The sequence below is a fragment of the Leucoraja erinacea genome, chromosome 15 (assembly GCF_028641065.1).
Source record: "Leucoraja erinacea ecotype New England chromosome 15, Leri_hhj_1, whole genome shotgun sequence".
NCBI classification, from domain to species: domain Eukaryota; kingdom Metazoa; phylum Chordata; class Chondrichthyes; order Rajiformes; family Rajidae; genus Leucoraja; species Leucoraja erinaceus.
The window spans coordinates 17853147-17879630 of record NC_073391.1 but is presented as its reverse complement, the minus strand read 5'-3'; the positions used below and the strand labels follow the sequence as shown (position 1 = coordinate 17879630).

The 26484-nt window shown below is 40.6% G+C and overlaps 1 protein-coding gene across 2 annotated transcripts; it reads right to left on the bottom strand.

Moving 5' to 3' along the window:
• Positions 1-9701: 9701 nt before the first annotated feature.
• On the bottom strand, positions 9702-24910 carry LOC129703996 (zinc finger protein Pegasus-like). 2 transcript variants are annotated; one of them, XM_055646781.1, is made up of 4 exons: positions 24533-24910; positions 19172-19335; positions 12461-12643; positions 9702-10705 (listed from the first exon to the last, which is right to left on the bottom strand). In XM_055646781.1, the coding sequence occupies exons 2-4, from the start codon at positions 19302-19304 to the stop codon at positions 9777-9779; spliced, it is 1245 nt and encodes a 414-aa protein (XP_055502756.1). In that variant the 5' UTR covers positions 19305-19335; positions 24533-24910; the 3' UTR covers positions 9702-9776. The 2 variants fall into 2 exon arrangements, with proteins under 2 accessions (XP_055502756.1, XP_055502755.1); XM_055646780.1 differs by having other exon boundaries at positions 24553-24909.
• Between the last annotated feature and the right edge of the window lie 1574 nt (positions 24911-26484).

Here is a 26484-nt window from a genome sequence, read left to right as displayed (position 1 = left end):
ATAAACCGAGCATGTGGGCCCAGGGGCAGGTGTGAACACCAAGGTACACAATTGATTTCAATCATGTATGTGTATATTCTTTCCGCTGTCTGAATAGCATGCAACACCAAAACCTTTCACTCACGATGGACTGAGGAAGGGTCTCGACATGAAATGTTACCCATTCCTTCTCTCCAGAGATGCTGCCTGTCCCGTTGAGTTACTCCAACATTTTGTGTGTCTTTGGTGTAAACCAGCATCTACAGACGGCATACCATCGGCAGCCTCGCCAACAGTCTGTCTATTTTGTCGTCTTTTTTTTGTTATTTTTAGCGTGTTTTAAAAGTTTGTGTAAATTTTCGCTGGTATGTTTTATGTGGGGGAGGGGGTCGGGGGAAACTTTTTTTTCAGTCTCTTACCTCGCTGGAGATGCCATTGTTTTTTAGTCGTATCTCCGGTCGTTCTGCGGCCTAACATCAAGGAGCTGGAGGCCTCGCTCGGGACTGACTATGAGCCTCACTGCAGGGCATGGACTTACCACCGGGGCCGATTCCTTGCCTGGGATCACTCCAACCGGAGCCTGCGGATTTTACCATCAAGGGCTCGCAGTCTCTGGAGAGATCGAGTGTACCAAGCTCCGGAAGCCGCACGACATTCGAGCAGCCCTGACCCGGGGTCAGATCGCCCGCTGTGGGATCGCTAAGATTTCCCCCCCCCCCCCCAAATTCAGGAGCTTGATCGCCTCGACAAGGAGGCTCGCCACCGGCTACGGGTGTAAGATCGTCCCGTCAACGGAAGGCTCGAGACCCCCGGCCACGGGAGAACAAAGAAGGGAAGAGATTGAACTTTTTTTTTCGCCTTCCATGACTGTGAGGAATGTGGCGGAGTCACTATTTATGTTGCAATGTATTTTGTGTGTGCTGCTGCTTTTTATTTGTATGACTGACTTGGCAAATGAAATTCCTCGTATGTTGCACATAAAGTATTATTGTATTGTATTCCTACACTATATATCTTACACCACACCACGGTACACTGGGCAATAAATTAAACTAAGTGCTGAAGTATTTTCAGCGGGCCAGGCAGCATGGATAAGTGGTGTTTCGGGTTGGGATCTTGGGGTGGGGGGGGGGGGGGGGGGGAAATAGGGTAAAGGTGGAAAAGGGGAGAGGTAGGACAAAGCATAGCAAGTACATGTCGACACAGGCAGGTGGTTGGAACAAAGGTTGGAACAGGAACAGTAGGTATGTCAAGTTTGAAGAGCTGCAGATTGTGAATCCAAGGGGAGGGAATGGGGAAGACAGGGAGAAATGGGGTGGGGAGGGGCATGGATGGTTAGAGGTTACCAACAATTGTACATTTTTGCATTCATGCCATTAGGTTGTTAATTACTCAAGTAAAAACTAGATACCACAGGTCTGGTACACTGCCCTCCATAATGTTTGGGACAAAGACCCATCGTTTATTTATTTGCCTCTGTACTCCACAATTTGAGGTTTGAACTTGAGCAGATAGGATGCGTCTATACACTTCAGAATTCATTATGCTACTACCACCAGCAGTGGTTTCATCAATGAAGATAAGTGAGCCAGTACCTTCAGCAGCCATACATGCCCAGGCCATTACACCCCCACCACCATGTTTCACAGATGAGGTGGTAGGCTTTGGATCTTGGGCAGTTAGAAACATAGAAAATAGGTGCAGGAGTAGGCCATTCGGCCCTTCGAGCCTGCACCGCCATTCAATATGATCATGGCTGATCATCCAACTCAGTATTCTGTACCTGCCTTCTCTCCATACCCCCTGATCCCTTTATCCACAAGGGCCACATCTAACTCCCTCTTAAATATAGTCAATGAACTGGCCTCACCTACCTTCTGTGGCAGAGAATTCCACAGATTCACCACTCTCTGTGTGAAAAATGTTTTTCTTATCTCGGTCCTAAAAGACTTCCCCCTTATCCTTAAACTGTGACCCCGTGTTTAGGACTTCCCCAACATCGGGAACAATCTTCCTGCATCTAGCCTGTCCAACCCCTTAAGAATTTTGTAAGTTTCTATAAGATTCCCCCTCAATCTTCTAAATTCTAGCGAGTACAAGCCGAGTCTATCCAGTCTTTCTTCATATGAAAGTCCTGCCATCCCAGGAATCAGTCTGGTGAAGCTTCTCTGCACTCCCTCTATGGCAAGAATGTCTTTCCTCAGATTAGGAGACCAAAACTGTACGCAATACTCCAGGTGTGGTCTCACCAAGGCCCTGTACAACTGCAGCAGAACCTCCCTGCTCCTATACTCAAATCCTTTCGCTATGAATGCTAACATACCATTCGCTTTCTTCACTGCCTGCTGCACCTGCATGCCTACTTTCAATGACTGGTGCACCATGACACCCAGGTCTCGTTGCATCTCCCCTTTTCCTAATCGGCCACCATTCAGATAATAGTCTACTTTCCTGTTCTTGCCACCAAAGTGGATAACCTCACATTTATCCACATTATTCTGCATCTGCCATGCATTTTCCCACTCACCCAACCTATCCAAGTCACCTTGCAGCCTCCGAGCATTCTCCTCACAGCTAACACTGTTCCTTCTCTCCTCCATACTTTGCTCTTGCCATCACTCTGATACAAGTTAATCTTTATCTCATCTGTCCACAAGATCTTTTTTTCCAGAACTATATTGCTCTTTTAAGTACTTCTTAGCAAACTGTAACCTGGCCATGTTATGTTAGCAGCTAACCAGTGGTTTGCATCTTGCAGTGCAGCCTCTGTATTTCTGTTCATGAAGTCTTCTGTGGACAGTGGTCATTGACAATTATACACCTGACTCCTGAAGAGCGATTCAGATCTGTCGGACAGGTGTTTGGGGATTTTTCGTTATTATAGGGAGAATTCTTCTGTCATCAGCTGTGGAGGGCTTCCTTTGCCTGCCAGTCTCTTTGTGATTAGTAAGCTCACCAGTGGTCTCCTTCTTCTTAATGATGTTCCAAACAGTTGATTTTGGTAAGCCTAGGTTTTGGCTGATGTCTCTAACAGATGTATTCTTCTTTCTCAGTCTCATAATGGCTTCTTTGACTTTCATTGGCACAACTTTGGTCCTCATGTTGATGAACAGCAATAAGTTTCCAAAGGTGATGGAAAGACTGGAGGAAAGATGAGGTGCTGAGAGCTCTCTTATACCTGCATGAAGGAGGCAATTAAACACACCGGAGCAATTACAAACACCTGTGAAGCCATGTGTCCCAAACATTATGGTGCCCTGAAATGAGGGGGGGGGGACTATGTATAAACACAGCTGTCATTTCTACATGGTGAAACCAAAATGTATAAAGGTGACCTTTAATAAAAATCTGAAAATGTGCACTTTAAACACATGTGATTTTTTTTCGATTACAAATCTCAAATTGTGGAGTACAGAGGCAAATGAATAAATGATGGTTCTTTGTCCCAAACATTATGGAGGGCACTGTATGTCCTGCAGGGTCTGCAAACCACAGTTGTGACCAAATTGTTCAACAGAAGCACATCATCACAGTAAAATCATACACAGATAAGCATATTGACCATCCGCTGACTATTTACACTGGTCCCACATTAATCCTTTTTTTTTTAAATTCTCCCCACATTCTCATCAAATTCTATCATACACCTACTAGGGGCATTAATTGCACTAGGGGCAATTTACAGTATCTAATTAATTTACCGATCCACATGTTTCTGGATTGCGGTAGATTATCAGAGCACCCACTAGAACCCCTAGTAACTGTTTTTTCTTTGACAAAGACGTATAATTTGCCTCTAATGCCACATTGATTCATCTTGTTAATGGGAAAAACTATGATTCTACTATCATCTTAAAAAAAACATGTGTCTTGGGCAATTAAATGGAATTACATCAAATACCTGGAATGCCAGATTATTATAATTTTACAGTATTCTCCTTGTAACAATTAAATTTATTACAGGATTTTAAGTGTTTAGTTTGTTGAGTCAACTTGTTTTAGTGAAGCACAGTTTTCTTGGGAGTGACATATTCATTTGACAGGTTCCTACAATCAGAAAGAATCCTGACATAACTCAGAAGCTAACATAAAATAAAACCATCTCGGGACAAAAGCAGCAATAAGGAAATAACCAGATATGATTCCATAGAAATATATTCCCTATAGATTCACAGAATCACAGTTTTGCTAAGTGGTTTCATTAAAATATGATCTGAGGAAATACTTCAATTTGATCTTTCATAAACACATACTACGTCCACCTTGATTAAAGTTTAAATAAATGTACACCTTTTTAAAAATGTAAACTTTTATCTTTATTGCACATAGAACATTACCTCAAATTACACTTAGAAACATAGAAATTAGGTGCAGGAGTAGGCCATTCGGCCCTTCGATATGATCATGGCTGATTGTGAATATGATCATGACTTAATACTAATTGAAGCAACAAAATGTCTTATACAAAACGAAACTCAAAGACAACTGAATTTGGTTAGTTTTTTATTTTACACGATTTCAAAAACAGGAATAATATTTGAACTGCTGATGCCACCGAACAGTGTATTCTGTTGTAACAATGTGCATTGGCATTGAGTTAGATAATTTCACATGAAATGATAAAAAGGAATGAGTTCTATATGATACATTTAAATTAAAATATAAACCTTTAAGCTAATTTTAAACACTTACCAGTTTTTCAATCAAGCACACGTACCAATGTTAGCAAGTTTCTTAAATAGCAATTTAATCACAACAGTTTATTCACATTTTTACACTTAAATTGTAAATTAAATTTATATGCACTTGTTAATGCATGTTTCAATATATAAACAGCAATGCTGAAAAGACGAACACAATTCAAACAAACGACTCACATTTTACATTAATTACCAAATGTAACAAAACTTCCATTATATGGTATACAAATGAACCAAATAATATCTGGAATATAAAACAATGTGACAAAACATCATCATTCAAAAAGACTTGGAATAATCAAGCCAAAATTATAACCGCTCTTTTTTCAAATTCCTCAAGTTCTATTTAAAGTGCTCAGTGATGTCTATCAGCACATTAATAGACATTTATATAATTACAAATAATAAATTAATGATGGAATACTGGACTTGACGAGAAACACAGCGAATGACGTTGAAGAATCTGGCGATAATTACTAACGTGATTCTGCTTCTAATTGAACTCCTGATGATTTTCTCATAACTGAGGACTAAAATACAGTCATTATACCAAATGTAACAATACAGTCCACTATACCATGTTAGACTGATAGACTGGAGTGTTCTTACTGATCTACCATTTTCTCATCAAATTCCATTCGATAAGTAAAATTCATTTCACTGCAAGATACCAGAAAGTTTGCTGACATTTTGGAGATTGTATTACGCAATTATAATATGTAATTTAGCCTAATTTCCATTAGGGTTAACTTAAATTTCACTTGATAATTAGATTTGTTAATGCATCTTCCTTGTTTTTCCAAAGACTGAAAATGAGTAGTCTTAATTATAATGTAGCTAGCTGCTTCATTTTGCTAAGCTAATCAGTTAATTGTGGCAGAAAATCTTGGAGGATTTTAGCTTTGATCCCAGGGTCTTTGTTGATTTATGCCTTCAATAAAATTCCATTCAGCTGATCCAAATGACCCGATCCCCATATCCTGACTTGCACAAAATCCTGTTCACCCAGCATTTCTCTACTCACTAATCTGTTTGGAATCTTAAAAGTGGTAAGGCATTAAGTAAAAATTCATATCCATTTTGTTCTTCTCAATCTTTATAAACTCCCATTGTCCCCCAAAGCACTTAAGGAATTATGTTTCTCCCCTTCCAACCCTATGTGTATCCTAAATGTTCTTCAAAGCTTCATTGGTGGCCTTGCCTTCAACTATCAAACTACCTTAACTATTACATTTCTTAGCTTCACTATCTCCCCTGTCAAACAGTTTTTATAACCCATCTCTTTCATAAATCCTATTCTTTGACTCTTGAATGATATCTTACAATATATTACAATGTTTTTTTGAAATTTCACAGAACACTTAGCTTAATTTAAAAGTGTTTTAGAATGCAATCTGTTGTTTATGTGATTTCAACCAGCATGAAAATGGCATTAAAATTAGTCTAACTACTCTCATGCTTTGGGGAGAAAATAGTCAAGTCACCATAACTGTCAAGCTATCATTGTGGAACAAATTTACGCTTGAATCTATTTGGCCACTTAAAACCAGCCCATTTCTATTCAGGAATTATGCATCTACTCCTATTCCTTTGCCCTCCCCCCAAAATCCTGCAAATTATATTTATTTTAAGTATTTATTTAGTCCCCTTTTCGATGCCATAATTGTTTCTGCATCCACTATTACTACCAGTGCATTACAGATTCTAACCATACACTAAAAATAAACTTTTTTCATGTCAGTTTTGATTTTTCTTTTGTCAATTTCATTCTTAATGCTCTGATTTTTGAATCTACCAACAATAGTAACACTATGTACTCAGCCCAATATTAGCAGCAAACACAATTAACTATTGGAACACAGTTAAAGGATTAGTATTAAGACAGCAAATTTAATGTCTGCCTTTCAAACTGTCCTCATGCAATCCAGTAACATGACTTGGCAGCAAGATATATTCCACATGAGAAATGGCTCAGAAATACCAATGAAAGACCAGTTACAAGTACTTTTCAATGTCATTGGTATTACAGTTAACACTACTAGAGAACTTCCTATTGTTCTTCGATAGTATTATTGAATTTAATTCCTACAGGACATATATCATGTCCACGGGAATTCAGCTCCAGCACTAAAACACACTTAGAACACAAATACTAAGACAAGATTTGCTCTAAACATCATGTGTGATTTAGTTCTCTGTGTTGTGATGCAGGTGAATGATTGTAAATGGGTCTAAGTGATATTTTTAATTACTCTCTGATGCCAATTACAGTTTTAATAAATCCAATATTCCATCAAAATCACAAATGTTAAACAACTAAACTCAGCAATTGTGTATTTATATTGAAACCAATTATGTATATTACAGTAAAATATATATTTCTTAAACAATAGTTCCAAAAATGAGATTATCTGATTAACAGTGTGTATATTGTAAGCCAGAAAACAACTATAACATTCTTTTATTTACAATGTATTCAATAGGCACCTCTGGTTCTCAATTCTTTAAAACGTAAGACTAAAGTTTATGCTTGTTAACATTTCATACTAATAACCAATATACACATCAGAAATAATGAATTTAATGACGGTGAAACCCATTATTTACCAATGACCATTATTACCAATCATTCATTTGTCAATAACAGTGTGGAACAAATACAAAAAGACAACAGGCATATAGACATACCCATATCAAGTTTATACATGGTTTATACATTGCAAAGGCGGAAGAAAACCCTAATGTTTTATGGCGGTTACCATTTTGTGCTAAATACTAACCAAATGTATTTAGTCATGCTATTTTTAAATAAGAAACTTATTATGTGAGATCACTTTCAGCCTGAAGGCACAAAAGGTGTGTAACTATTTAGATTGCTTTGGTAGCATGTCTCCTCGATGGAGAAAGTTAAAAGGTCAGCCTATAACTTAATATTAACAGTACAGTTACCATATAAATAATGTGTGGCTTGCAAAGGAGATCATTTCCCTTTTTAAGTGATGTTCACTAGTTGAATTATGATAAAACACAGTTCCTAGGGTGTTACAATTGATACTAGTGCTTTTAAACAAATTGTTTTTGTAGAAGTTGCTAATTAACTGCAGAAGCATTTTTGCTAGACGTGAAAATAGATCCCCTGTACAACCAGAGCACAAGCAGCCACAGACCTCAGAAGTGCAAATAGGAAGGACAAAGTTCTATGTTTATTTTGCTCCAGGAGCTGACCTTACCCAGCTGTTGATTAGCAGAGTCCATTTTTGTGGATTTGACAATATTCTTAGTTACTAGAACACGAATCAACTGACAGTAAGTGATATATGAATGCATCTACTGTCAGCTGTGGTCAAATATTAAAAAGTGCTTTGAACGTTCCAAATAACAATTCATAGGATTATAAATCTAATGTTAAAGTATACTGTATGTTATATTTCCCATCATATTCATTTGAGAAAGCTATTATCCTTCAAATAGAGCAACCAGCAATCTAATTGCTTCTTTAAATTGGATATTTTAAACCACGTTTATGCAATATAGCTCACTAACCAAATCTAATAACCAAATTGTGCAATGGGGAGAGAAATTATTTAAGTGCATTCCAGAGAAAATAAATCTACTCAAACCCTAAAAGACATTTCAAAATTCAGTACAACTTAATGACAGGGTCTCCCTCGTCCATTCTAATTTTGGTACAAGAACTGTAAAGTTGTGCAAGAACAATTTATGCTGTTTTCTCAGAGTATCTGCAACTTTCTGTTGCAATAATGAGAGATGGTGTGGAAGAACATATAGGAAATTGCTGTTCCCAAAGTTGTAAAGAATATATGGAAGGGATGGGCAAATAGCAATAGTTAATAATAGGACCAGTACAGAGTAAAAAATACATTAAGAATGCTGAGAGAGGGAAATAAATATCACCATGACTGCAAAGGATGCAATGTTTTAGGGAGGAGCCAATGTTGGCCGGGATAGGGAATTTATCTGTATGACCAGCAGATTTATTATAAAAATAGAAACAATGAAAACTATAAAAACTAATTGAAAAGTTCTACCTCATGAAAATTCAATGAACTTATTATTTGTAACTATCAACATACCCATTCCATAAGTATTGCATATATTGGGTTTGTATTGATTTAATCATGGTTATTGATCAATGCATTGCATTAAAACATGTGTAAGCATTAAATGAATATAACGATAGTCCTAAGACAAGCAACAGCATGAACAGTTTTGCTGCAAGCCAGTCATCCACTGACACGCTTCAAAATGCAAACAATTGGGCAAAACTTAATATTGGTAGACGTAGCAATTTTGGAATAAAAACATTTTTACTAATTTGTACCTGTGCAGAATTATTAGAAGCTTGATTTTATAGATTGGTGTAGAAATGAGTATATAGACCTTAATTGGCATGCACACATGCCAGAATTAAGAAGTACATTTTGGAATAAGATGCTACAATTATTGAATAATAATATTTCAATACAAGCTAGATTTTTAGGAAGCTATTTTATGGTGTATTTGAAAGAATTCATTTGTTTCAGCTATGGCTGTTGCTATCCACTTCAAACCAAAAACTTGAAAAGCATCTTATTTTAATCTCAGCATTTTTAATGCAAATAGAAAATTAAGATATGAAAGATCATTAAAACTATATAGTTAACTCAGTCATTTTAACCTACAATGGGACTGAGAAACTAGAGGGGAATCAGTTACTTGCACACTCAAATTTTCTCTCCCCTCTCAGTTGGATACAACACATAACCAGTTGCATGTACATTATGCACTTGCACAATATAGGCAACGTATTATCCACAGTAAGATCACTGTGATAAGGTTTAGAGGCGATAATGATTATATTGCCAAAATTTACAATTTCTTAGTACTGTGAAGTAATATCAAATGTTGCTTTACCAATAGACTTTGAAGTAGTCTGAACGTTTATGCCCAATACTAAAGACTCTGAAGAAAATAAATAAAAGGGTGGACAAAGGGGAAAAAATGAGACAAATGAAACCCTCGTTATACATTTAATATTTTCAATATGAACCAACATTCGTTAATATGTTCTTAAATTGAATACCAGCATTTAAAGTATTAATTTTGTTTGTGTTGACCCCGAGCAAAATGACAAGCAAAATCATATTTGTTTTTACATTTGCATCCACATATATTACACTGAAATGGATTCTTATAGCCATGGCACCCCATGTGAATAGTATAAAGGATATTGTCTGCAAAATACATGTCACAGTGTTGACAATGATGAAGAAGCTGAGGATCCTGAACTTGAATTGGAGGAGCAGGGGTGCTAGGCTGGCTGTTCGTCATGCTGGGAGTACTTGTGTGAACACTGTGATCACTACTGGGGCCTGCCACAGGACTGAAGGTCTGCTGATTGTGAGCGGGACATGCATCTGGACTGATAGGGGATGAGCTTTGGACCACACTGGAAACTACCGTGGAAACGACTTGCGCTGTAGACTGTGAGATCACATATGGTTTTTCATCTCTGCAGGTTACATCCTCAGGAGATGTTGGAGCTTGATTTTCAGGTGGAAGGCTGGATAATTGGCCTGCTAAGGTAGAAAGCTGATTTAATGGATTATCCATCATAATATCTTGAGAGCCCCTCGAGATCCCACCAGAGTGTAGTTTTTGAAAACTCTCACAGGAGTTAACTGATATATGAGAAAAGTCACCGAGGTAATCTGGCTTCTGTACCACCATGGAAGGAGGACTTAGATTAATCAGAAGTCTTGTTCCATAATTCGGGGAGTTGCCAATTTTTCTCTGTAAATCTCCAAACATTTCGTTATTGGTCAGACAAGTCCTCGCATTTCTCATGGGAAGAAGTTTGTGCCTACGTCTACGGTGATGGGACAAATTACTTCGATCACTGCAGCAGAAAGAGCATAGGTCACACTTATATGGTTTTTCACCTGTGTGTGAGCGCATGTGTGCTTCGAGGTGACGCTCATACGCTGAAGCAAACGGGCAAAGGTGACATCTGTGGGGCTTCTCACCTGTATCAGAAAGAATAGATCAGCAACCTTGCCATTTTATCTCTCTTTGCATTTTTCCCTCCAGAATGCATCTTGTCCTCCATCTGGAAGCTTTGAAGGAATCCTGCAACTCTTACAATGCTGTCTAAACAGCTGTTCAGTTGTCAACTAATAAGCAGCATGATTGTAATTTTACATGACAGCATAATTGCACCTTTCTTCCCTCAGTGTGAAACAATTTAGATTTTTTGTGTATACATGAATGAGCGATGAAACTCATTCCATGTGCCTGATGAATGCATTTCCATTGGGTTTATGTCTCTCAACCCTGCCAATTAAGGGTTGGAATTTCAGTTAACTGATAAAAATACGCTATAATGAAGAATCAATATTATTTCTAGTAATTTCTGGAGATAGTCAGCAGGTCAGGCAGCAACTGTAGAAAGAGAAACAGAGTTGAGTACTGATGAAGGAATTTGAACTTAAAACATTAACACGGTTTCACTTCCACAGATGCTGCCTGACACACTGAGCATCTCCAGTATTTTCTGCTTTAGTTTCAGATTTCCAGCATCTGCAGTTTTTTGACCTACATCTATTTCAGACGAGTTTATTGAACATGAAAGTGTTAAGGAAGAAATGTCAAAAATCAAATGGAAATAGTAATTTTGAGAAGGAGAGACAATTTCTGAGTTGATGCATCACATACAATTTGGTGTTAAGATGCTCATAAAAACCAAGTCTTCACATCTAATTACAAATGAGAGCTGTAGCTTTATGTACTGTTTTCACAGCATCTATTACCCTACACAGAGGAGCAGTACTGTACTGTGCTATAGTTATCTCAATCAGATGACACCAATAATACTTTACACTTCAATCCTTACCTGTTTTTTCGTTACTCCTGGCCCTTTTCACTTTAAACAGGGAGACTCACCATCGGTACCCCTTTTAAAAAAGATCAAACTGTTACAAAATATTGTGATCAGATGTAATATTTTTTTTCTTTTAGTGTGAAAATTTTGATTGAAGGAGGCCAATGAACTTACAGTGACATAAGTCACTTAGCCAACAGTGTGAAAGTGAATAAACAAACATCAATACTTAAAATTACAGAAGATCACTCATTGTGGTTGTAAATAATGTATCTGTTGACGTCTATCTCCTTAATTTTGCTAATCAACAAGTGGTAATAAAATGGTTACTGTCATGAGTGTGAACAATTTTAACCAAAGAATTCCAATGTCAATATAGGGTATTTAAACAAGTTAGTCATAGTTCTTTATAAATTTGGAAGGGGTGGTCAGATGGTGAGACTCCATTTAAAATTATTTATGTTAAATAAATAGTTTAATATGTCACCCTCGTAATAAATACCACAAGTGAAACTGGATGGTGAATGAAAATCCAGAGATCTATTTAAATCCCCCATTTTAATCTTATTTAGGATTTAACTGTTGCAATAAACTTCTCTTTATGGAAGAATGCAAGACTTTGGATACATCGGAACCCAAACTCTCCTTGAATTGTGAAACCAACAATTTGTAACAATCACTCCTTACTAAAAGGTTCGCCATATTATTTTAGATTAATAATCCAGAATTATACAAGGGAGGCACTGGGAATTAAAACTGTATTTTAACCTGGAAGGCGTGTTATTTGCTTAATTTTCACTTTATTGTACAGTACTGCTCCTCGAGGTAGATCAAATAGAAATAAATCTAATCCTATCTTCTATTTCAGATTGTTTATATACCAAAGGCATACAGCCATTACCTGTGTGCATTCTGATGTGTTCAGTCAGTCGTGCAGTCCCTTTGCTAGCATAGTTGCAGTAACGGCACCTAAATTTTCCATCATATGTCCTTTGCACCCCATCATTGACGAGTCCTGAGCCATCATCCAGTGAAACTTCAACTGAAGCATGACGTATTCCATTCTGATCACTTTCAGACCCCACTGACAATAATATATCCAGAAAAGAGGACGATTAAAAAAATACAATTCTTTGTAATTTGGCATAAAACAGATGGTGTTTGACCACAAACATTTACAAACAAATATCACTCAACTTGGACGTGAATTTCTACAGTGTATTTATCTATGTACATGAACAAATAAGAACACAAATTGCTGCGAAAATGGAAATTTCTCAAAATACAAGTTTTATCTTTGTATCATTAATACTAGTAAATTTCTTATGCATTCTTATTCATGGAGAGACAAGGAATCTGCTAGGTTTTAAAGATCACACTTGTGGCAAACAAGTGATGATACAGATGATTCAAGCATTGAATAATTAAGATTTTATTATATGGTATTTTAATATTTTTTCCTGTGGTTTGTGGATTACATTTCTTATTCAGACTTTCTTTATATATTTAGCTATAATTTTTAAGACCCTGAATAAATGTAAGATCATCAGCATGTTTCCACCCCATTCAGGGATGTGCACATCATTGGCAAAGTCAACATGCACTGCCTACCCATAATTGTCCTTTGGAAGCTGTTGGTGAGCTGTCTTTATGAAACCCTGCTGTTTTTGCTAAGGTACTCGCAAGTGTAAGGAATCCCAAAGTTTTGAATGCATGAATATGAAGGAATAGTGATAGTTATAAATGAAGTGTGCTTTAGATTGAAGCTAATGGCATTTTCATGTGTCTTTGGAGGATAAAGATTGGGGGTTTGAGAAGAGTGTTTGAAGAAGCTTTGTTGAATTGCTGCAGTACACTATGCTGATGGTAAGCACTGCAGAAGTAATGTACCAATGGCAGAGTATGTTTAAGATGGTGAAAAGAGTACCAATCAAATGAAGATAGACCCAAAAAGCTGGAGTAACTCAGCGCGTCAGACAACATTGCTGGAGAAAAGGAATTATTTATTCTGCAAAAGGTCTCGACCCAAAACATCACCTTTTCCTTTTCTCCAGAGATGCTGTCTGACCCACTGAGTTACTCCAGCTTTTTGTGTCTATCTTCAGTTTAAACCAGCATCTGCAGTTCATTCCTACACCAATCAAATGAGCTGCCTTATCCTTTGTAATGTTGACATATTGTTGAGCCGTACTGATCCAAGGAAATGCAGATTACACCATTACACTCCAGGCTTATACATTGTTGATATTATAAAGGCTTTGGCAAGTTATGAAAATAATCATTCACCTCAAAATACTCTTTTACATTTATATTCCTGCACTAGTAAAACTAAGCATTCAGGTCCAGTTCCAGATCAGTTTCCTTATAAATTCCATCATTTCAATCTGTATCCAGGTTATATTCCAAATGCACTGTGGGTTTCGGTCACTGATAACACTTTTATGAAATTAGTTTCAGTCCCATACTACCCTCAGGGTGCAAGAAGTTCTAATTATCACATGTTGAATCTGCACCCCACTAATGATGTATCTTAGACACAGAAGATATTTCCTATCAAATACGTCTAGGAACCCCCCGCACCCCCCCCCACCTTGGAAATTATACATTAATTAAATCCCCCCCTGCCAGCTTCCTTCCTTACAGAAAAAAGATCCAATCTAGGCAATCGTTCTTGAGAACTACAATTCAAAAGGCTACATAATATGCTCCTCTGTTTCCCCTAATACAATCACAATTGGTCATAACATAATGACAAGAAGTGTTATAAAGTATTTTAGATTTGACATAACCAGCATTTTACAAACGTTATAGCATTAACAACAATCTCTTCAGTCAATAAAGGCAAGTATGACTTACGCCTTACTGATCACCTTGTGAAATCTATGGACATCATTGTGTTTTACTTCATTAACAAAGACAGTTCAGGACTGGAACTTGCACTTTAGCCCACAATGTCTGTGCTGAGTATGATGCCAACTTAAACTAATCTCCCTTGTCTGCATGTCCAAATACTTCTACATCCATGTGCCTACCCAAAACCCCCCTAAGCACCACTTACCTATCTGCTTCCACCAATCTCTGCAACAAAACCTACCAACAATATCTCCTACAAACTTTCCTCCTCTGATCTTAAAGTTCGATTTAACTTTTTCACCCAGGATAAAGCTTCTGACTGTGTAACCTATGTATGTCTCATAATTTATATACGTCTATCAGAACTGCCATTATCCTCCAATGCTCTAGAAAAAACTGTAATCATCAATTTACTGCATATTCATGACCTAAATTTCCTGACTGAATTCCACCTAACCAATTAGTTCTACTGCAGCTTTCTCTGTAACTATCTTCCCTCGTGAATTACCAGTTGGCCTGTTTCTGTATTATCTGCAAATGTTTTAATGACACCCCATACACTTAAGTCTAATGCATAATGAATACAAAAGGCAAGTAATGAGCCTTGCAGGACCCAACTGGAAATAAACTCCCAACCACAGAAGCACTTGTTGTTTATTACCCTCTATTATCTGGCTCTTCAGACAATTAACGGTCCACCTTCCCTGTTTTATTTGGAACCAACGTGCTTCAACATTACTCTCCAGTTTTCCAGTGAAGATTTTACAAAAACCTTGCTAAAATCCAAATTGATCCTTCTCATTAACGAGAGAGAAAATGCTACTAGGTTAACCAAAATCTTCCTTCTCATTAACGAGAGAGAAAATGCTACTAGGTTAACCAGACATATATATATCCTCTTAACAAATCCATGCTGACTGTTCCTGATTAATCCATACCATTCTAAATCAAGATGAATATTATCCCTCAATTTTTTCCCCCAAAGATTTTCCATTATTTGCGGTCTATTGTCTTTGAGATAAATAGGTGGTTTATCTACAGTGGAGGAAAAACGATGCTGGTTGGATTTGGGGCAAACTGGTGAACTTTGATGTCAAAAATATTGAAAAGTGAGAATGATATTAGGCTGGATTGCACTACTTAGGAGGTGGAAAAATCTCAAGTTTATCAACGCTTTAAGCTTTAAAGGATCTTTATAATAATTGAAAGGTCTCGACCCGAAACATCACTCATTCCTTCTTTCCAGAGATGCTGCCTGTCCTGCTGAGTTACTCCAGCTTTTTGTGTCTATCTTCTTACATAATCATTGAATTTAAAACTTTATGAAGTACCTAATGGTTCATATCTCAGGATCTACAAAAGTATTTCATGGCCAATTAAATAGTTTTTGTTTAATTACTAAAGTACCTCAGGCTAATTGTATTGGTAATTTGAAAGTTTAAATTTTAGTAGCAAAAGATAGCTGACAATCAAGTATTTCAAAATTATATTTTGTGGTCAGTTATCATTTATGTATACGATAACATCCTCAATGGTAAAATGCAGTTGGATAGTCCAATTACAAATGTACTTAATTGACAATGTACAATGTTGCCGCATCTATAGTCAAAACACTGAAATCTGGATAAGGAAGTGCAGACACAGATGCTTGGCAAAACAGTTGCCTTGTCAAAGCCAAGCATCTTTGGTTTATTCGCCATGATCATCTGGACTCCTGGTTGAAAGTAATTTTAATTCCTCTTCCTATTCCCACATTGATCAAATTGTCTTTGGCCAAGTCCCTTGCCAGGCCATCTCATGAGTAGACACAAAATGCCGGAGTAACAGCGGGACAAGCAGCATCTCTGGAGAGAAGGAATGGGTGACATTTTGGGTCGAGACCCTTCTTCAGTCTGAAACGTCACCCACACAGTCAGTCTGAAGAAGGTTCTCGACCCGAAACGTCACCCATTCCTTCTCCCCAGAGATGCTGCTTGTCCTGCTGAGTTACTCCAGCATTTTGTGTCTACCTTCGATTTAAACCAGCATCTGCAGTTCTTTCCTATGCATAGCATCTCATATTCTGCCTGGCTGGTCTACAACCCAACGGTATGAACACTGAAGTGTCCAATTTTAGGTAAACCATTCCCTCCCTGTCCCTTTCTCCTCCTATCTGATCTACCCAGGTCCTTCTTTTTCACTTTCACCCCAGACCCCAATCACGCATTTTTTCCCCCACCCTCTCACCACTTGATCTGCCCATCACACACATCCCTTCCAACATTGAGACCACCCGCCCACCATTCTCCCTTAATTGGTTTCATACTTCACCTTTCTCTCCCATCAGATTTTTTTATCTGCAGTTTTTTGCTGTCTCCACCTACCACTTCCCAACTGCAGTTGCTATTTCTCCCCATCTGATAATTTGCCAATCAACTCCCCCTCACTTAATACTGGCCAGCTCTTGCCTCACTCCTAAAGGCCCCCTTTATACCAGCCATCTCCACTCTTTCAGTCCAAATGAAGGGTTCGAACCAAAAACATCAACTGCCATTTCCCTTCACAGACACAGCTCCACCGAATGAGACCCTCGTGTAGATTGTTTGTTGTTCTAGAATCCAGCATCAACAGTCTCCTGAAACCAACTATATACAATGACAACAACTTGATTACCATGTAAATTTTTGGTTATGATATTCATAGAATAATCTGACTACACTGGAGAGAATGTTGAGGAGATTTAAGTATGTTGCCAGGACTGGAAAATGGTAGCAAAGAAGAAAGATTGCATAAGCTGGGGTTACTTACTTTCAAACAGAAATGGCAAAGCAGAGATTTAAATGATTAGTGAAGATTATGAAGGAGCTAGGTAGCATAAATATAAAGGACTTTCTTCGCTTAGCAGAGGGGCAATAATCGGGGGACTTTGACTAGTAATTGACGGAAAGACTAGAGGAGTAATGAGGGCATTCTTTTCCTACCCAGAGCCTGGCAAAGATCTGGAATGTACTACCTGAAACATTTACAGGCTGAAACTTTTGTTGTACAGGTGCACAACCTTTTATCCGAAAGCCTTGGGACCAGACACCTTTCGTAATTCAGAATTTGTCGGTCTTCGGAATGGAAATTTTTTTGCGTAGATTTTAATGGCTGGCTCAGTGGTAGAGTGCTCGGCTCATATCCGCAAGGTCGCGAGTTTGCGCCTTGATCCCGGCAGAAGAAGTTGGAGCGGGGCTGGGCTGGGCTGGGCTGCTGCTGGCTGTGGGTCTCTCGGTTCTCCGTGCTTGCGGTGGGCCTGGTGGTCGACGTCCAATTGGTCCTGACGTCTCCGGTGACTGCACAGACCTGCAGCCATCGCCGTCGTGAAGACAGTACAAAGCCCCCACGCCGGTGCAATGAGCGGGGAGCTGGAGAGGGGAGGGAAGGGGTCACACACATGGCCGGGAAGCAGAGGGGTGTAGGTGGGGTGAAATTGAAGGGAGCGACAATCTGCTGCTGCCTGCACGCTAAGTTTAAAAGTTCCCACGCAAGACTCACGATACACTGTGTATCGTGTCTACCGTGGGAACTTTTTAACTAAGCGGGCAGGTAACAGCAGATTGTCAATTATTAACCCTCCCGCGCAATATACTCTCACCTTCTCTTTTATGAATGGGGATTTAGTTCCCCTTTCTTCGAGGACCGACCGGAGGTTCCGCTGTCACCTCTGCGGGCCGCCCTCGGTGAACGTCCTGTCTCCCTGTCCCTGGGATAGTAGGGGGTGATCAAACAGCACAATACCCCCCTCCCCCTCCAACGCGACCCCAAGAACAAGAAGTACCTTCCACACTATCAGCTTCTGCCCATACACTGCGTGTTCCTCTGAAGTTGGAACGGGGCTGGGCTGGAGTTGCTGATCTGGGATCTCCGTGCTTGCAGTGGGCCTGGGGGTCGGTGTCCCGATGAGGGGGCGCAGCTCAGGCTGTGGGCGAACTGCCACTTGTCGCCGTAGCGGCCCATCGGGGAGCGGCTTCTGGTGGTCCTGACGTCTCCGGCCAGTTTACAGTTTTCCTCTTGAGTTGGAACGGGGCTGGGCTGCTGCTGGCTGTGGGTCTCTGGGTTCTCCGTGCTTGCAGTGGGCCTGGGGGTCGGTGTCCCGTTGGTCCTGACGTCTCCGGTGACTGCACTGCGCTGCTAGAATCGCCGACGTGAAGACAGTGCAAAGCCCCCGCGCCGGTGCAATGAGCGGGGAGCTGGGGAGGGAAGGGGTCACACACATGGCCGGGAAGCAGAGGGGTGTAGGTGGGGTGAAACTGAAGGGAGCGACAATTTGCTGCTGCCTGCACGCTAAGTTTAGAAGTTCCCACGCAAGACTCACGATACACTGTGTATCGTGTCTACCGTGGGAACTTTTTAACCCAGCGGGCAGGCAGCAGCATATTGTCAATTATTAACCCTCCCGCGCAATATACCCTCACCTTCTCTTTTATGAATGGGGATTTAGTTCCCCTTTCTTCGAGGACCGACCGGAGGTTCCGCTGTCACCTCTGCGGGCCGCCCTCGGTGAACGTTTTCAAGGACCTTTCTTCAAGGACCGAAAAAAATGTCGCTATTCGGAGGTTTTCGTTATTTGGATCGTCGGATAAAAGGTTGTGCACCTGTATTAACAAAGTACTCTGGTGTGTTCTTGAAGAACAGGGCAATGGAATTGGACAGCTTTGACATTGACAAGTAATATGAGGCTGTAAAGCCTTCTGTGACATTCATACTACATGTATCTAAGAGTTCCAAAAGCCCCTACCAGCCTGAAAGGAATCCGAATCCTTCTCTGCAGCCACGGAGCCAGATATCATGTTCACATGATGGGTTTGTTGAGTGAGATATTCCTGGAAATCCTTGACGAAGTCCACTGAAACTGCTCTTTTTTCATCCATGTTATCAGCTTTTCAATAACTGTCCTATTGCCTGAAAGACAAATGATAAAAGGAATTTTGCATTTCACACGTCACGACAATGAGTTAAAGAAAATTTGGGTTTTGCAGGAATAAAAAGTTATCAAAATCTTCTTGGTTGATAGTCTAAATTAAATCCCAATCAGGGCAGTTTAACAAGTTTTTTTATTGCGAAAGATGATCATTTTGAAAGCAGTAAAACCGCAATGCTGTGTAACATACTTTAGCAAATGCAGAATAATTGGGAGGGGAGCCACATTATTCTCTCATCACTGCTTCACCATTTAACAAGATCAGGGATGGTCTATTGCATTACGTTTACCTCATCACCCATTTTAAATATTCTCGGCTTCCCTGTGTGATCCAAAATAATAGATTTTAACAAATATATTCCAGTTAGCACGTAGAGTTGGTGCCTTACAGCACCAGAGATCTCGGTTTGATACTGACTACGGGTGCTGTCTGTACAGAGTTTGTACATTCTCCCCGGGACCTGCGTGGGTTTCTGCGGGTGCTCCGGTTTCCTCCAAAGGCTTATAGGTTTGCAGGCTAATTTGCTTGGTAACATTGTAAATTGTCACTAGTTTGCGTAGAATAATGTTAGTGTGTGGGGATCGCTGCTCTGGGCGGATTCGGTGGGCTGATTGGCCCATTTCCACGCTGTATCTTTAAACTGAACTAAACTAATTGAGCATCCATGACCCTCAAGATACAGAATTCCAAAGACTTAGACAGCTGGGTCCTAACATGGATTATCTCTACATCCCATTCTTATACAAAGGACAACATTCCCAGTCGTTTTGAAGAAAATATTTTTTTATAACATGGTACAGGTACAACTAAATAAAATGTAGTGGACCTGACAGTGCTTTTAGTTACTAGCTCCTTTGAACCAAAATAAATATCTGCTACAGAGAGCTTTGGTGCCTCAGAGAACAACGACTAGCTGTTTATAATGGAGATTTTCCTCCCATAAAAAGTAGAAACAACTCAAAATTCATCATGAAGTGCAGAGATGATAGATGTTTGAAAATAAAGTCAAGTCAAGCAAGAAAGGCATGAGATACAGGATCACAATGATCAAAGGCAGAACAGGACACCTGATCCTAAAACAGACTTCAACTTAAAACTAACTTCAAGTAGCCCTTGCTTTCCCTCTCTCTCCATCCCTGCCCCCTTCCCAGTTCTCCCACCAGTCTTACTGTCTCCGACTACATTTTATCTCTGTACCCCTGACATCAGTCTGAAGAAGGGCCTCGACCTGAAATGTCACCCATTCCTTCTCTCCAGAGATGCTGCCTTGTCCAGAGTGGAAAAATCAAATACTAGAGGGCAGAGCTTTAAGGCGAGAGGGGCAAACTTTAAAGATGTGCAGGGCAAGTTTTTTTTTTTGCAGATGGAGGTGAGTGCCTGGAACAAGCTGCAAGGGTTGGTGGTTGAAGCAGATACACAGTTGCATTTAAAAGGTTTTTTTTGGATAGACATATAGATATGCAGCGAATGGAGGGGTATGGGTTATGTGAAGGTAGATAAGTGATGGTCTTAGCTTCATGCTCAGCAGACATTATGGGCTGAAAGGCCTGTTCTTGTGCTGTACTCTATGTTCTGTATTGAAATGTTAAGTGAAAAACAAACGGCTGGTGGAACTCAGTAGATAGGCAGCATCTGTAGTGGGAAATGGACAGACAATGTTTCAGGTTGGGAGCCTTCTTCAAGATTTAAATAGAGGGGAGAAAATTCCAAAAGTATTGAAAATCCTTCTTTTGTCATTAATGAATATACACAACATCATTGTCATTTAAAGTACAGAATTCCAAGATTTGCAATCTCTTGAGTAAATCCCCTTCTGGAAATGTGTCTTACCTCTTACTCTCTACAATGCAATCCCTTTCAGAATCTCCATTAGTTCACCTCATTTTTATATTCTAAAGAGAAAATTGTTTAATTTTCCTCAAATTCTCATCAACAGATCAACTCGATCATCCAAGGTAAAGAACTTGTGAAGAAACAATGCAGCATTTCCAAAATAAACATATTCCATCCTGGGTGCAGAGATCAAAACTGCTAGGAGCTTTCAGATATGCTCTCACCAAAAGTCCTACCCAAATGCAGCAAAAGTTATTTTCTCTTATGCTCCAATCATAAAGGCTAATATGCCATCACCTTCAAGAGTACCAATCAGCTGCTTGTTAAAGTTATGTTTCACAGAACATCGAACAGTCCAGCACAGGAATGTGCTCTTCGGCCCACAATGTTTGTGCTGAACACGATGCCTAGCTAAACTGATCTCATCTGCCTATATATAATCCATATCTCTTTTCGTTGAACTTCCACATGCCTAACTAAAAGCCTCTTAAACAGAGGCTTTAACAAACAACTATTGTATCTGCCACCACCACCCCTGGCAATGCGTTCCAGGCCTCCATCATTCTCTTTGTAAACTAACTTCCTCTGCACATTGCCATTAAAATTCCCCCATCTCTTCTTATAGTAATGCCCTTTAGTGTTGGACATTTCCACCCTGTCTATTGTGACTTTTCCACACTCAGTCTACTGTGACTGTTCCAGAGATCACACAACAAATGTACCCATCACATCTTCAGCCATCTCATTTGTGAACCTAGGATGCAGACTGTCACTAATAACCTTCAGGAGTTAATAAATATGCCGTCTACACTAAGTTTGGCCATACGTGTGAATGACTTTTAAAATAGTGCTCAAAAAGTATGTAGTAAGCCACTCAGTTCTCATCAGTTCTCATTGACCTTGCCAATGATCCCAAATAAAAATAAATATTTATTCTCAGTTCACTTTCCTTCGTCAAAATCTTCTTTAAAATAAAAATACCCTTGTCAATCATATATTCTACCTTTTCCTGCTTGTTGATGATTCCTAACTTTCCTTATCCTTATACTTGTTATTTCTCTCTTGGTCTAATATTTAGTGTATCTAATCAATTTGAAGTGTGTAATCTATTTCCAATAACCTGCTGGCAACAAAAATACAGTTGTCTGCACATAATTAAGCTAAATGCTGATCAATATTTATATTTGAATATTGACATGTTGTCAACAAAATCTCAGTCATTTTAATGGACAAATTAAATGAGTCAAGTGTTAGTAATTCCTTCTCAAGTTTCAAAAGCGCTAGACCTCAGTATTTCTATGGGAGAATTTTACAGAATACAAGATTCCCCAGCCATGAACAATCGTAACAGTGCAAGGGGGTTAGAAAAGGGACTTCAGGTGAAACTGCATTTAGAGGAAACTGAAGCAGGAGTATAATATGAACGGAGAATGGAGGGGCTTTGTTTGTTGGGGATAGGTGAAGAATGACACAACTGAATGCACATATACTTTCTAAGTTGTTGTACTTCTAGACCTGTATGTTTGAAGACAAATAGCAGTAATACATAGACAATAGGTGCAGGAGTAGGCCATTCAGCCCCTCGAATCAACACCACTATTCAATGTGATCATGGCTGATCATCCACAATCAGTAACACGTTCCTGGCTTCTCCGCTAGCTCTAAGAGCTCTATCTAACTCTCTTTTGAATGGATCCAATATTGGCCTCCACTGCCTTCTGAGGCAGAGAATTCCACAAATTCACAACTCAGTGTGAAAAAGTTTTTCCTCACCTCAGTTCTAAATGGCCTTTGAATGACAAGCTGAACATTTCCAATATTTAGCATTTTTATTTCAATTTTACAACATCAGAAGTTTTCTTTTTGCTTTTCATTTGCTTGAAGGTTGCTTTTGCACTCAGTGTAAACTTACTTTAAGCGCTTAAAATTATTTTCAGCATCACTGAAGACAAACTCTGATTTACCGAATACATTGTAAATTCAGTGTTAGAACATTACCAGGTCACTGGTACTTATTTTTAGAAACAGAAAGGAACATGAAAAGTATCAAATGCAGGAAAATGAAAATTGACTATTTCAATGGCTTGCAAATTTATGACAAATGCTTTTAGCGACATTGAAGTCTTAAATACATATGGGTAGAAATTATCAGTATCATCAACCTTGGGCCTGTTTGTGTTCCTCTGTCTCTTTTGTTCTCTGGGAGGTTATGTACTAATCCTAGGAAAAACTGTGCAAATTTATGATTAAAGCTCTAGGTTAGGATTCCTTGCTATTAAGAGACACGACATGTTTCTAAGGCCAGCATAACATACAAACTTAAACTATTCAGTGGAACAGGCCATAAAAGTTTCCCAAGTAATTCTGAAGTATAGTTAAAAATGCAAGAAATTGAAATTTAGGACATATCAATGAATGGTTTTCGACTTTTCTCTCTCCAGACGTTTCTCCTGAGAGCCTTCCAGCATTTTTGTTACTTCACACTTCCAGCACCTGCAATTGTTTAAAAAAAATTCTCTTCTCACTTGATTAGTTTTCTGTGGCTGAAGCTTTGGTTTACAAGATATCAACCCCAATGTATATTAGAGGGTTATAGTGTAACAGTATACTGTACTCATATAATATAGCCTACTATTTAGATTCCAACTTGTACATTTCGGGAAACGAAAACCACTTTCGTGATGTGTAGGATGGAACTGCAGTGGCTGGTTTATACCGAAGGTAGACACAAAATGCTGGATTCACTCAGCGGGACAGGCAGCATCTCTGGAGAGAAGGAATGGGTTTCGTTTTCCCGCTTCCTACTGGGAGGCCTTTGCTTGGATCATAGCTTGCCAAGATGACGAACTTCACACCATCAGGACGGTGAAGGGGCCCCGAGGCCGCCTCACGTCCACCAAACTTGGAGAAGCAGCAGACACCCCCCGCCCGACCCGAACGTGACCTTCTCTTGCATAAAACCTGCTGTATTGCTGGATCCCACGGGTGGAGCCGCCGCCGCGTCCCATTGACCCAGCCGCGCGTCCATCGCGGCTGTCCACCCGGTCAGGCTTCGCTCGGGCGTTTTTTTAAGGAATTAAAAAGTGTAAATCAAAAGATCCACCATCGGGCCAAACTGGGGACCTGCTGCTGCTGCTTAGAAATAAGCCTCGGCCGCAAAATTGTTGAGGAAGGGACTACCCGGGCGGCGCCGTTACCGGACGCGCTCGCCCCTGCACTGCAACCGACGGAGAGTTTAAAGAACTGGATCAAGCTGTTCAACCGCCACGAAATCCACACAGCAGCCCGTCCACTCGGGAAACTCCTTGGCCGAAAGGCCGCGTACTTCGCAGCGTTTCACTCACATCTCAGTTAGTTTCCCTACCTTGCGATTCAACGCCTACACGGGACACACAGCGGCCGGAGTAATGTGCTGCCCGTGGCGGCCGAGGAAGCCCGCGGCGCTGTTTGCGCGATGGGCCGCATCGTCGGTGCGGGCCGGGCCGGGCCGGGCCGGGGGATGGGATGGGATGGGATGGGATGTTAACGACGCTTGTGGAGTTTGAACGTCTCCTGTCCAGGGCATCGAATGCTCGGCTCGGCCTCCAACAAGCGGCGGAACAAAAGCCGGGGTCAGAGGGCGCCCGCGGAAGGAATCAGTGCGACGGCTTAACGGGTCCCCACGGAAACCGTCGCCCTGGAAACGGCCGGGCCCGCGGACTGACGCACTCGCGTCGGAACAATGAGCGGTGGCTTTGGGAGCGACCGGGGAAAAACTGGGCCGAAATGTGACAGAAACTTGCAGACAGGTACATGGAGACACGAAGGGATGCAGATGCTGGAATCATGAGGCAAAAAACAAAACAAAACTCAACCGGTTTCACTGAACACCAAAGATCTTCTGCTCTAAGATCTTTGCTGAACACCTCCGCTCAGACCGCCTCAACCCACCTGATCTCCCGGTTGCTAAACATTTTAGCTCCCATTCCCACACTGACTGACCTTTCTGTCCTGGACCTCCTCCATTGTCAGGCCCAGCGCAAATTGGAGGAACAGCACCTCTTATTTCGCTTGTGCAGCTTACAGCCCAACGTTATGAAAATTGACTTCTCTTAACAAAGTAACCCTTGCTTTCACTCTCCATCTCTCCCCACCCCCCCACATCCCAGTTCTCCGACCAGTTATACTGTCTCGGACCACATTTTATCTCTATTTGCTTGATTGTTACCATCTCCCAGCTAACAATGATCTATTCCACTTTTCTCTTGATCTTGAAGCGAGTTCGGTATTTCAAGCGCGCTTGCCCAGGTCATAGGTCACTCGAGAAAAACATTTGCACCAGCTGAGCTGCTGTGTGTGTAGGGACCTGCGTATTCATTTCAATGAGATTTATAAATAAATGTATCCGTTAAATATGTCAGTAGTACGCCACAGCAGGCGGCCGGACATGTCCAGGGTGACGGGACACCGGCCCGGAGCAGTGGCGGCTCCAGATTTACAGCCAGCACGGAGAAGAAACGCTAACTCCAGCTCAACTCTACTCCAAATCCCGAGGAACCCGTTCCCTAACGGGCCAGGAACCGTCAGCTGCACCTCTTGCCTTATCTAGTGGCTGTCGGTTATTATACAGGGATAACCACGCACCCCTCTCCTGCATAACCCCAAGCGGCAGATTTGTAAGCAGAGTCTCACTACCGTCCCTGTTCCCTCCCGAGTGTCCCATCTCTGTCCGGGGGCGGCCAGAGATGTCCGGGGTGCCGGGACACTGGCCCGGAGCAGTGGTGGCCCCAGGCTTACAGCTAGCGCGGAAAGAAGCGCTAACTCCAGCTCAACTCTGCTCCAACTCCCGAGGAACCTGTTCCCCGATGGGCCAGGGACCGTCAGCTGCACCCTTCGCCTTATCCAGTGGCTGTCGGTTAACCCCCTTGGAGAGAGAGAGAGAGAATGTCCTCCAACGCTGCCGGGAGAGGTTCTGTGGAATTCCAGAGGGTGGGTTTGTGAAGTAAGATAGAAATAAGATTGAATTAATGTCCATAAATGAGCGACGCCTGACCGCTGTTCAGATGACAGAATTTTAGATTCATTCATTGGTAGAATACTTAACAATTTATAGTTTATACACCCAGCACTTCGTTTGCTTTTTCTTTATCACGAATGACCTTTGACAAATCCCATGATTCCTTGCGTTTTTTAGAATACCGATCTCCCTCTGCCCTGTTTCCACACCTTCACACTTTGTTATCTACGTATCTCCCTCCCCCCCCCTCCCCCCGACGTCAGTCGGAAGAAGGGTCTCAACCCAAAACGTCACCCATTC